The 12,930-nt window shown below is 35.7% G+C and overlaps 1 protein-coding gene across 1 annotated transcript in view; it reads left to right on the forward strand.

Annotated features, from left to right (window-relative positions):
• NEK10 (NIMA related kinase 10) overlaps nucleotides 1–12,930 on the forward strand; it is a 78,254-nt gene that overhangs the window by 14,528 nt on the left and 50,796 nt on the right. The window contains 2 exon segments of the mRNA XM_066190007.1: nucleotides 4,624–4,698; nucleotides 9,811–9,885. Coding sequence (XP_066046104.1) covers nucleotides 4,624–4,698; nucleotides 9,811–9,885 — 150 coding nt within the window.

The following is a 12,930-nucleotide window of genomic DNA, read 5'->3' on the forward strand; positions in this document are numbered from 1 at the left end:
GCATGCCAGACACATCTGTGTGGGCTCCTTCTCCCCCCATGAATCAACCTTTTATATATGTTGAGGACAGATTTAACACTGCTGACAATAAAACATACTTTTACCCTGAAGATTAGCAGGTGCAATTTGCAGCCCTGGATAGTAGCAATTAACTGGAAGCAGTTTTTTCTCTGAGCCCTCCACTCCTTCACTGTGGGTCTGACTCTGCATCAAATTCTTTTATTTAGGAGTGTCACTGAAAGCTTTGGATCAATAAGGACAAAATGTTTTCCATCAATTACACATTTTTACTAATGAGATGACCATTTCACCAGGTTGGCTACAAAGACCATGCGAAATCTTACAGTGTGATTTGTGGCATTAGAACAGTAATCAGAGTGTCTAGGAGGTCTGCCTGTTAGTACTGGTTCTGTATGTTTTTATTATCTATCATAAATTACTAAAATTCTGTATATGAATTTTGTGTTGTTTTTTAAAAGTGGATTTTGTGCTGAAAGTGCCTCAGTTTATAATGAATTTTTATGTTTGGTGACAAATATTTAGAAAAATCTGGACAAATTTTCTGTCTTTTGATTTTTCCAAATGCCTAATTTTCTGCATTTCTACTCATTCCAGAAGTTTAAAAAGAAACAAAACTTCAGTCAGGCATCTAACTGATCAATTGTTGCCTCTTATCTGTTAGCTTTTGCTTTTCTCAGTCCTTTTCATCTTTTAAACTAGGATTCTTGGCAAAAAATTCTAAGATGGGTGTCATGATTCTTCAAATGCAGGCAAATGTTAATCCTATCCCTTTGTGCATTACAAGAAGAAACTCAGATACAGTGATAACAAGCATAAAAGAAAGTACTGTAAAAAAAAAAAGTAAAATTACTGGGAGTTCAGAAGATGCATTGACTTTAAAGACTTATACTTGTTTGGAGAATTGGCATTTATATTAATACCCAACCAATGGAGGCTGAAGTCTGACTTTTAAAAGGGGCTTAAACTCCTATGTCTGTAGTGTCAGAGGCTTATTATCTTAAAACATTAGTGAAAAATAAGTGTAGTATTTAGGAGGTTCTGAAGTAAGTTCCAATAATAAACTCTATATTTTATAATAAGTCTCTGCTGTAGATTAATAGCTCCTGCGTACATTGTTTCACCTCCCTGTCCTACATGAGCCTTAGCATAGCTTCTAAGTGCATCTGTTCCATGACCTTCTCAGGCACAGGAGTAAAATAATTGCTTATGCAAATTTTGTATCATCAATCATGGCTATATTTTTTTCAGCTATGGATGGCAAATGTGATGGAGGAGACGACTTAGCTTTAAAATATTTAAACTATAGTTATGTTTTTATTTATATTAGCAATAATATTGAAATAATCAGATTATAGAACAAGTGCTAATAAACACACAAAGTGTAACAGCTGTTTATTTATTCTATTCCAATTCTGCCATGAAAATATTTAGTATCCTTCAGTTGTTCCCAGATCAGCTGCAGTGAGGTGCTATTTGTATACATCTGTAGCAATGAGTACTCTTGATGTATGCTTCTGTAATCACCACAGTGTGCAAAGGAACCTAGGCAGGTTCTGGGACAGACTTTGAAAACAATATGTGTATGAAAAGTATGAAGCATGGCATAGTTTTACTCTTTGACCGAATTAATACAACCTGGTACACACAGCAAGCCTTCCAGGCAATTCAGATCCTGTCGTTTTTGAAGTTCTCAAAGAACTACTGCATGTTTCCTTGCTGCTCATGACACAGAAGAAAATAAACAATTTGAATGCTGCAGAATTGTTGTGAGAAGTCTTTATGCAAAATTCCATCTCTTTTCTTTAAACATAACAGTAAACTGTGGACACATGTGCACACCCATCCACAAAACACTCAGTTATAAATATTTGGCAACTGTTGTTTTATAGTAAATATTTTTACCTCATGATGCATATATTTAAATTCATTCATTATTAAATTGTATGTTCTAAACCCCCTCAGATTCTTAGTAACGATGCAGTTTTGATAGAACGTGATGTAATGGTGAATTTGTCCTTGAGAGATGAAAATAAATGTTCAAAATCCGACTTTGAAGTATCATATAATTGTATTTTATATCAACATACTGCCACTGAGGGGCACTCTTGTCTCAACAACCTTTCCTTGTCTTTAATCCATTCTAAATATGGAGAAGTCTAAATGTAGTTTCAAGTGTAAGCTCAAAATTGCCCTTGAAATGCATTTATATTTCTGTCAAAGATTTACAGGAGTTCAGGAAAATTGGAAGAACAGAAACTTATTTCCATCATTTCTACAGCAATTAATTCAAAACCATTGCAGTATTTAAACAAACACTCACTTTATTTAGTCCTATAACTAGTACTAGTATAGTACCTATTGAATTTTTGGGGAGAGCTGAAGAACTTTTATCTATTGTTTTTGAATTTCATTAACCCTTTTTTTTACAATCTTACTGAAATTAAGATTAATTTACTTTCTTTCTGATGACAGTCAGTATGTACTGTATAGATGCATGCTGTGGTATTGTTCCTAACTCATACAGTCCATATATGCCAAAGACTGGAGCATTTATGATCTTAATGATTATATCTCACAGTAGTTGAGGATAAATGTCTATTTAGTACATTTGAAGTGTTCTTGGTGAAAGTTGGTCCTGATTTTGGTTGGGATAGAGTTCAGTCATCAAACTGTTCTTAGGTTGACCCATGGGTTTTATTTTCTTTTTTTGCAATTTTCCTTCCCAGTGGGGAAGGTGAAAAATTGAGTGTGTGGTGCTTAGTTGCTGGCTGGGGTTAAACCATGACAAAGCTACTACAAAATGTCAGACGAATGTGAAGCAAATGCTAAAATGCTGAGAAATCTCTGAATTGAATTTATCATGTAAGCTTTTATAAAAAGAGATGGTCTGCTCTAAAATCTACTAAAAACTGTACTTCTGAGTTTCCAAGGTGTACACTCATCCTAAATAGAGAGAATTCAATTTTCTGGAGTCTTCCAAATCTGAAAACTGACCCAAACTTGCCTTCATCTAACTAGAATAATGTTCAAGGGGACTACCTATGAAGCAGTGTTGTGTGACTGTGTAAGTGGGATGTGGCTGAAATAATTTTGTTTTATAAAAGAATCTTATAATACTGCTCTATTTTCTTTTCCTCAATCAGTCTATCTGGAAATAGTAACTCTTGTTAATCTCTTGCTATGAGGATCTGCAGGCTGACAGTATAACAAAGGCAGATCATTTGTCTGAAACTAATGTTCTTAAAAAAATACTGCCTTTAGAGATGTGCCTTAGTTTCAGACTCTTATGGTATATTTTGATTTTAAAAAACCTAGTGAAGTGAACAATACACTAGAGAAAGATCTGGAGATTCAGACTTTAATTCTGCAACAGCCACACCAACAAACTGTTTTAAGAAAATTCTTGGACTCACAGATAGGCATTTCATACCATGTATGAGAATGGGACCACTCCCATTCCAAATCCCTTGAAGATCTCTTATATAGTTTCTGCTTTTATGTTGGTTGAAAAGGATAGGAGTGCATAGAGTGGGAGACACTCCCACCTCGCTGTCAGAATGGAAAACAATAAACCTGCTGAAGAATTATGCTTGTTTGTCCTGATTTCATGGAGAAACATTCTACAAGTGGTCCTTGTAGAATAATTTCAGCAGAACTTGGTAGGCAGGAACCTGTGGTGAAAGTAAACAAAAATTCATACAAAGAAATCTGCAGCTGGCCTGGCACAATGCAAGATTAAATCTGAGGGACCTCTTCTAGGGATGGTGTCTGAACATCATGTGTATAGGTCTTACTGAAAAAGAAATGCCTGAGATGATACCTCACGCTCTGGTGAGACTTCACCTGAAGTAGAGTGTCCAGCTCTTGGGTCCTCAGCACAAGAAGGACATGGACCTGTTGGAGTCAGTCCAGAGGAAGGTTGTGAAGAGGATTGGAGAAGTGGAGCACCTCTCCTATGAGGAAAGGCTGAAAAAGATTGTTCAGCCTGGAGAACAAAAAGCTCTGGGGAGACATTAGAACACCTTTCTGTACATAAAGGGGACTATAAGAGAGCTGGAGAAGGACTTTTTTTACAAGATCCTGTAGGGGCAGGACAAGGGGGTATGGCTTCAAACTGAGAGAGTAGACTTAGATTAAATACCGGGAAGAAATTCTTTACTGGGCAGGGCGGGGCAGGTGGGTGGTGAGGCTCTGGAACAGGTTGCTCAGAGAAGTTTTGGATGCCTCATTCCTAGAAGTATTCAAGGTCAAGTTAGGTCTCTGAGCAACCTGGTGTAGTGAAAGGTGTCCCTGCTCATGGAGGCAGTTTGGAACTTGCTAATTTTAAGGTCCCTTCCTACCCAAACCATTCTACGATAATAGTGTGAAGGATTTTTGAACGTTTATAGTCACACTATGTTTTCTTAAGTAATGTGTGGGGTTAGATACTTTCTTTATTCAGATCTTTCTTTATTGTTTTGGTTTTAAACTTATGAAAGACACAAATGATAGTTCTAAGCCCAGGAGGTGCTTCATTTTAATGTGAAGATTTTATAATTTGGTATTTCCCAGGACATCTTTTACACATGTCAATTAAACTTGAATTATCCTAATCTTTTTCAGGCTCTTTAAAGTTGTGTGTTGTTACAAATGTAAACAGACATTTACAGTCTGATCCTAGCCAGTCTGTTTTTGACTGTAGAGAACTTTAAGCATGTTGTCTTGTAGTCTCTAGAACTGCCCACCCTACTCATTTTGTGTTTAATTTCTGATATAAATTCCATAGGAAGGGGTCCATAAGTGACATCTGTTATGTTGGTACAGCATTTAATCATAATTGATTGAAGTACCAATGCTATGAAAATATAAATATTACATCATGCCAACCTGCAATTTCATAAAACATCTCATTCTAAATTGATAGAAAAGTATTACCAAAACTGTACATCTCTGGTCAGATTGAAAGTTTGATGTATTGTATCAGACACACACAAAAAAAGGTGGAATTTTAGGTGCAGCCTGGATGGAAATTGTTTTGTTATAGGGTTTTAGAGATAAATTGAACCAATATTATCTGTGGCTTTCCTTTTAATCTGCCCAGCCTTTTTGTATAAGACATTGAGAAGTTACAGCTCTAAATTGAAAATGTGTATCTACTTTTATTGCAGCTATATTTTACTGCAGCTGTATTTTGTTTCTAGCGCAGTGTATTTCTGTCTAGAGCTCCATAGCTGCATCTGTTTGTAGGACAAAACAGAAGACTGTACATCATCACTTTTCCTCAGTGTCATTCAGTTGGAGCCAGGTTTAGACCTTGATGGTTGGAGGTCTGTGTGGAATCACTTGGACACCTTTCAGAGCTGTTATCAAGGAGAATTGTGGGGGGGTACCATACTCTTTTAGAAGATATGCTCTGTTTAATGTTTAATACACATGATAAAAGAGCAGCTGGAAGGATCTGTATGGGTCTGAACCTAGGCTTATATAGCAGCAGAGTGCCAGTTTTGAGACAGCTCGCCTGTTGGATAAACTTCTAATCATAGCAGGCAGCCATGGAGTGTCAGAATGGTTAATTGAACGTGACTTGGAAAGTTCAAAGAGTTGCTGGGTGCTGGAATAAAGCTACTTGTTAGTTTTGTAATTCAGAATATTTGCTAGTTGAGTGCATTGTATAAAACACATACTGGCTCTGGAGTCTGTTCCATGCCCAGAGAAGTGGCCATGCGATAAAGTAGATATAACCAGTGTCTGTTGTGTGTCAGTCACTGCTCAGATTCACTTGAATCAGTGCTAATTTTTCGCAGATTCCATGGCTCATTTAACTAATATTCATAATTAGAATTGCTACCCTTCACACTGAGGTTCAAGGAAGTCCTTGTAGTACCTTATTTTTGAAGTTATTTTCATAATAGGCTGAATGGAATCTTCTACTTTTTTATATTCACTTTTTAAATGAAACATTCTGGAAATCATTGGTGCATGATCACATCTCTCCACAAATCTCAGTTCTAGATGTGGATCAATGCTTAGGTTCCTAGTGCAGAAGTTACAAGCTTCACTAAACTAGCAGTAGATTGTTTACAAAGCATTAATAAAAGCACAGAGAAAGGAGAATGATAGAATAGCTAAAAGGTTTATTTGGGAATGAAGAGAAGTTAATTCTGTTCATATTCTGTTGATGGAGTAAAGTAGAATAAGTAGGTACTATTGTTGATTAAATTGCAAATTATCTTGATTTTAGCATATGCTTTTATAGAAAATAAAATTAAAGTTCTAATTTTATACTCCAAATCACTGTAACTCAGTAAGTTGCTAACAACAAATTAATTGCTTGATTACAATTGCAATCTTCCTGAAGAGAAGCAAAGGGTTTTTCTCTAATCCTGAACCCTTCAGGGTAGAAGAAGGAACTGTTCGGTGGGTATATGGTGAAAATCTGATGTGAGGTCTGAAGTTCATAAATGGGATGAATTTGACATTCCGTTAATATTCTTTTTTACTGTGGTTTTGGTCTTTGTGTATTTGATTTTAGGAGAAATTAATAGGATTTTCAAATAGGGTTCAGATATAAAGTGAGGCAACAAACTTGCAAATATGAAGTCAATGTTGTTAAGATGTATCTGGATAAATTTTGTCTTGTTTATATTGCAGAAGACAGATTTAGGTGAGAATTTTGGGGGATGAAACATCAAATGAAAATCCAGATTCTCTTAATAAAAACAGTAAAAAACATTGTAAGTTTCTAAATTGCTAATTTGAAGAGACTGCTAAGATTTTGATTGTTTCTGTAATTTGGCTATCATGAAAGCTGCAGAGACCATTCAGTCGGAGGTTAAGATACTAGCCAAGTCAGTCTGCTCCTATTTTCATAGTTCTGTCTTTCCTTCATGCCCTCTTCCACAGACTGTTAATCTTTTCTGAAACCACGTTGCTTATCCCTTATTCTGTAACTCTAAACAGTGTAAACAAGTGAAAAAAGTGAAGGAGGGTGATCAGAATCTAAAGGATTATGACAACATCATGTTGTTTTAATTTTTCTTCCTGTTTGAGGGTTGTCTTGTATGGTTGTCTGACTATCTTTTAACAAATTTTAAAAAATTAAAACTAATTAATAGGGGCCACCTTCCTATTTGGTCTTATCTTCATTTAATGATACATGAGACAGGCCTGTCACAGTTCTCAGAAGTTAATTCATTTGTTTGTTAGTTATTGTAGCAACTTTTGGCATCACATACCGAATAATCATGGAGTATTAGAAGTTGTAGATGAATTTATTTTTTAAGACAGATGCTTAAATAAATCAGAAGAAGCAACATCACTAGTTTGATGCAGTTCTTTTTCATTGGAATCTCTATTATGGGCTAGAAAAAACTAAGAAAAAAAATACACATAATGTAAAGCTGATTGTCCTGGGCTTTGCATTCCTTAGCTCTGGCAGCACCAGTTGTATGTAGGAACTTCTTGCACATGTCAATAAAGTTTAGCCAGATTTGGAAAAAGTAATTGCCAGTGAAAGGGTTTTATCCCTCCATTTCTGAGGACCTGAGCTGAAAAGGAAAAAAATATATTTACTCCATCTGGCTGATTTTTTGCCTTGCTTTCTTTTTTTTTTTTTTTTCTCCAGATAATCACTCATGTTGTATTAAAATAAACTACTATTTCCAGAACTGAGATGTTCAGCTGTCTTCTTTTCTTTACTAAACTTTCAAGCAACAGGAGCTGAATATATTGATTGTTGTAATGTCTCAATACTCTTCCTTCATCACATATTATTTGAAGAATTCCAGAGCAAGGAATTTAGAGTGATTCTTCCTAATTAATTCAGGGAAGTATCAACACTGCAAAAACCTCTGGTCCTTTGGGGATTAATATTTCTTGGAGTGAACTGCCTGAGGACTGCCTTAACTCAAGGGAAAAAGGCAGCTTCTTGGTTATCCTGTTAATTTAGCATTCTTTCTGCTTACATTTTCCAAACACTGCAGAGTTAGTCCTTTTTTGGACATTTAGTTCAAAGAAAAATGATCTGTGTCTTGAGTGTCGTGATTTGGCTTTCTTATCAAAGGCCCTTTCTGAATTCAAGAACTGCTCCTTTTCCGACCCTGAAGGCTTGCCCTGAGCAAGAGCCAACAGAAACTAGTTTTTCTTACCTGTATTTCTTCTGATCTCCAGCTTCTTTTGGTGAGTAGTAACATTTTGAAATAAAATTTTTATGAACTGTGTCACAGTAAGAGCATTTGGAATAGGCATGCTATGGGCTCTGTCCAACCAGAACAGAAGTCTTAGAATATTTTAAACAATATTATTTACAACACAAATCTTCCTCTTCTGAAGTGGTATTGCAATACAAAAAGTATTAACAGGATTTATCAAATACAATAATGTTTTCTGCTCTTTGTGCTTGGACTTAATGAAGTGTCATGTATTTTACTTGCATTGTTGTGTGGAGGCAGCAGGGGAGTATTGAATTGGAAAAAACAAACTTGAACTGTTTGCATGGAACTTTGATTAGAAATATAATCTCTAAAGACCGTGTGTGACTGTCCTGGGTTGAAGTATATTCTATCACCATCTTCATGAACTGTTGAAACCAGGCGAGGCAGTGGTCCCTGCCTCCTCCACTCTGGCTTATCTTCTGTTAATGGGCCCATCAGCACCTTTGCTACACAGCTCACAGATAACCCCCTCCTGGACTACCTCATGTTAATGGGCCCATCAGGCCTTATAACATGACTCACCATCCCATTGTGAGATGCTCCACCCAGAGGGAGAAACCAAGCATTCCAGCCTGGATATAAGCTGAGACTCTGAACACCAGAGGGGCGCTTACCCACTGGATTCCCAGAGGACCTGAGCTACCAGACCTTTCTACAGGATCACTGCTTCAGGAAGACCACCTCATCTGGACTGCTTCCATCACTCTGCTCAGGTTGTATTCTGACTCTGTCAGTGGTCTTTTGTATTATTGCATCTCTTTTCTTTTCTTTTCTTTTCTTTTCTTTTCTTTTCTTTTCTTTTCTTTTCTTTTCTTTTCTTTTCTTTTCTTTTCTTTTCTTTTCTTTTCTTTTCTTTTCTTTTCTTTTCTTTTCTTTTCTTTTCTTTTCTTTTCTTTTCTTTTCTTTTCTTTTCTTTTCTATTAAATTGTATCTCTGACTTGGAGCCTCTCATTTGTTTTGCTTTCAAACCACTACAGTGACATTTTGTGAAAGACAATTACACAAGGCACTTATATTAACATAATTACTTGATTGTCTAAATCTACAGTTTTTTCATAAGGTAAGGCTAAGATTCACCATTATTTCTTACCAAATTCCATCTTTGAACATGAACTATCAAGTTATTACATCCCCCTGGCTCCATGCTCATTTGAAACTAAATTTCTTGGAAAGTCCACCCTTCCCAACTGTCATAATTTCAAGGAAAGAAAAATAATTGCCATTAATTTAGATTATTAGAGATTATTATGAGATCACTGCTTATTAGATATGTATCACTGTCGTACAGTTTATTGAAATATATTAATAGAAACCTGAAACTGGTCATATAGTTTAGATTGAAACCATTAGAAGTGTGCTTCTAGTATTTTTAAAGCAGATAGGCCTGATTCAAGGTAAGTTGCTGATGAAAGTGGAGATAAAAAGATAATATGGTCTAGTTCTGTGAAATGTAAAATATAAAAATCCCAAACCTACCTTCCACCCTCCATCAACTTTTCAGCTGTTGTGACTGAGCACTGATGTCATGCAGAGAAGGTGGCTATTGAGGTGTGAACCTTTTTGTCTTTTTTTTTTTTTTTTTTAATTATTATTCTAGCTGCCTTTGGGCTTGCAAAGCAAAAGCAAGAAAACTGCAAACTTGCATCAGCAGTGGGAACTATCCTATACTCATGATAAGTATTCCTGCATATAACTTTCAGTCCAGTGGCTTCTATCTTCATGGTTACTCTTGGAGCAGATAGGGAAGATTCAGTGGAGTAAGGAACAAGGTGCAAGTCACAAGCTGCTCTACAATAGTTGGTTGCCTGCCTGTTTTGATGTGGCCTGTTCTTAATGCATGGTGGTTAATGTGGTTTAAGTTGCTGCAAAAAGGAACTGCAGCAGTGCAGTAACTAATTCATCTATATGTAGGATATCCTTATAGATAAATAAATGTGTGTTTAAATTATTAAAAGGTGTATGTAAACAGTGTCAGTTACCATCACCACATGTGACAGCCTTGTACCTGTGACAATATTTGGCCTGCAGGCTCTAATAAGTAATTAAAGGTTTTAAGCTCTCAGGGGAGCTACTGGTAGCTTCTCTGAATTAAGAGTGCGTCAAGAACTCAGGCATTTGGCAGTTGAACATAATTCATTTTGCCATTTTTGAAATTGTTGCTTGTGAAATTGTGAATTTCTAGTGCCAGACTGATAATGATTGACACTCCCTAGAAATTCCTAAATCCTAAAATGGTTTCAAAAGTGAGACCTTGTAATATGTTAAATATTCAAGTCACATACCTTGGAAGACTGATGCTTATAGTTCTTAATGAGCAAAGGTAAGGGGATTGCAAGGCTGCCTTAACTGGTTCTCCAAACATTCCTGAAGCATAGCACAATCTCTGAGTGACACTGGATCTGTGAGTGATAGTTTGGGTATATAAGGTGTAGTAAGAGTTTGGTGCAACTAGTTATGTGCCATCTTTTTCAGCTTCTCTGAAATAATCAATTTGTTTTGTTCACTTATAACCAGGAAGAGAAGCTGTTGATGAGAAGTTATTCTGCTCTTTTAAACACCAGTATAAAAATAGAGGTGTTAGAGATGTCAAAACCATGCTACTGTGGCCCTCAGGCTCACTGAATTGTAATTTTTCTTATCCCATCTACATTTATTTCTTCTTTTTCCTCTGTTAGATGCCTGTTTTGTATTCACTGATACCTTTTGGGTTTTAAGTATTTTTTAGGAAAATTTTTGTTTGAGAGTAGTGTTCTGTAGATTTAAATACTTTTTAAAATAAAATTTTTGGTTATACTATATTTATTATTATTTTCATACCCTGTCTTTGTACACAGAAGTTCGTATCAAAGCTAGAACTTTGGCAGGTCTTTTTCTACCTCTTTATCCAATTATTCAGATTGAGGATAAAATGTCCCTTACATGTTGCAATCTCCCAAGTAAGTGGTCTTTTGGGACATTACTTGTCAGTTCTACTCCACAGGTGGAATCAAGGAAGCTGTGATCCTTGTCTGTCTGCAGTCAGAAAAGAGAACAAGGAGACAGTACAGATGTCATATATTTAAAATATATGCTTGACTAATATTTAAAATGACAGGCTAAAATATTAGTCTTTCCAATGTCACAATAATTTAAGAATGCTAAAAAGGCTTTGCAAACAGCACCGTACACAGGAGGCCACCTTCAAGGTGTTTGGTTAGTGCTGTGTGTGATGGGGTTTTTTGAAACAGAAGCCTGTTGACAAGGAATAAGGCAAACTGACACAGTATTTTAGCACAAGTCTTGAAGGAGAAATCAGAGCCTATAGACTTAAGCAGTGCATGGACTAGACTTTTTAGTGGGGGTTTTGTATGATTTAAGTAGATATTAAAGATTATTAAGAAATCAAAATATTAGGACTGCCTACCTACCAATGGACAAAAAAACCAAACCAAAACAAAACAAAAAACCAAACCAAAAAGAGAATAAGATGTGAGAGAGTGTTTTCATCTTAGAAGGACAGAAATTGCTTTCTTCTGAATTGTCAGGTAATAGTTTTGAGTAGTTTGAGATGCAACCCACCGTTTTGGAGCAGACAATATAGTACAGAAATGAAACAATAAATGTCAAAAGTAGCATTTGATGCTTATTGTTTAAATGTGACTAAGCAGTGTTATGCAGAATGGTTCAGATAAAAACACATCACTGTATGTACCAAACATGTTTGTATTTGACTTGACTGAATCAATTTGCTAATGCAATTTTTTGAACCTTGTGTTATCATGAAATAACTGCAGACATTGTTTTATGTTTAGAGAGGGGCTTACGTAATTATGCTTTATAATTGTGATGGGTTTTAATTTTACTTCATACTAGGTTGTATTCTAATATCCCACTAAATAAATTCCTTTTAATTGGTTATCTCCCTGAAGTAAAAAATTCCAGCAATGTGTATGTTTAGAATACCAAATGTATGTGTTTACACTTAATACGTTAAAAGCTGAGGAAAAGACTGCTTTAGGGAATTGGTAATGAATCCTGAAGCCTTTTCCCAGCTCATAAGTCACTAGAAACAATCTGCTCCAAGTTAGTGGTGACAGTCTTTATTATTGCGCTGTCTCAAAGGCCTTCCCAGAAGAGACAGAAATTGTCCGTGGTTATAGCGAATGATGATCCTGTCATTTATACCTTCCATTTCTTTGTTTCAAAAAAGGGATTGTGATTTAGGAAGAGAGGACATATTGCCAGCAGATCAAGAGACATATATAATTGTATATGTATAGAGACAATTTAGATGAACTCTGGGAAATTAAGTAATTTTTGAGATTGGACGGAATAGAGAATCCCATCATAATTCCTTGAGAACTTGACTGACCTTTAAAAACTCTTGAGAAGCTACAAGTAGATCCCTCAGGTGTCTTTAAGAAGCAGACAAAAAAGTTCTACATTAGCTGGTGAGCTAACTTGATCTTTCTGAAACAAAATTGTTTTCAAATGTTAGAAAACTGACACACAGAATAATGTTATTTATTGCTATTTCTCGCCGGGAAGACTGCACAGCCAATATGGTTGATAAGCAAGCTTCACTTTATTGATCAAACGGCACACATTATATTGAGGTTACTTATTATTATGCATACTTGTTAATATTTGATTGGTTACAGTGAAAGAAAACTGTATACTTGTTAATATTTGATTGGTTACAGAAAAAGAAAATTATATTTGGATCCGTTCCTGTTTT

Source organism: Chamaea fasciata, unplaced genomic scaffold (genome assembly GCF_029207755.1).
Source record: "Chamaea fasciata isolate MVZ Bird 193981 ecotype frontalis unplaced genomic scaffold, bChaFas1.0.hap1 SCAF_1, whole genome shotgun sequence".
NCBI lineage: Eukaryota > Metazoa > Chordata > Aves > Passeriformes > Sylviidae > Chamaea > Chamaea fasciata.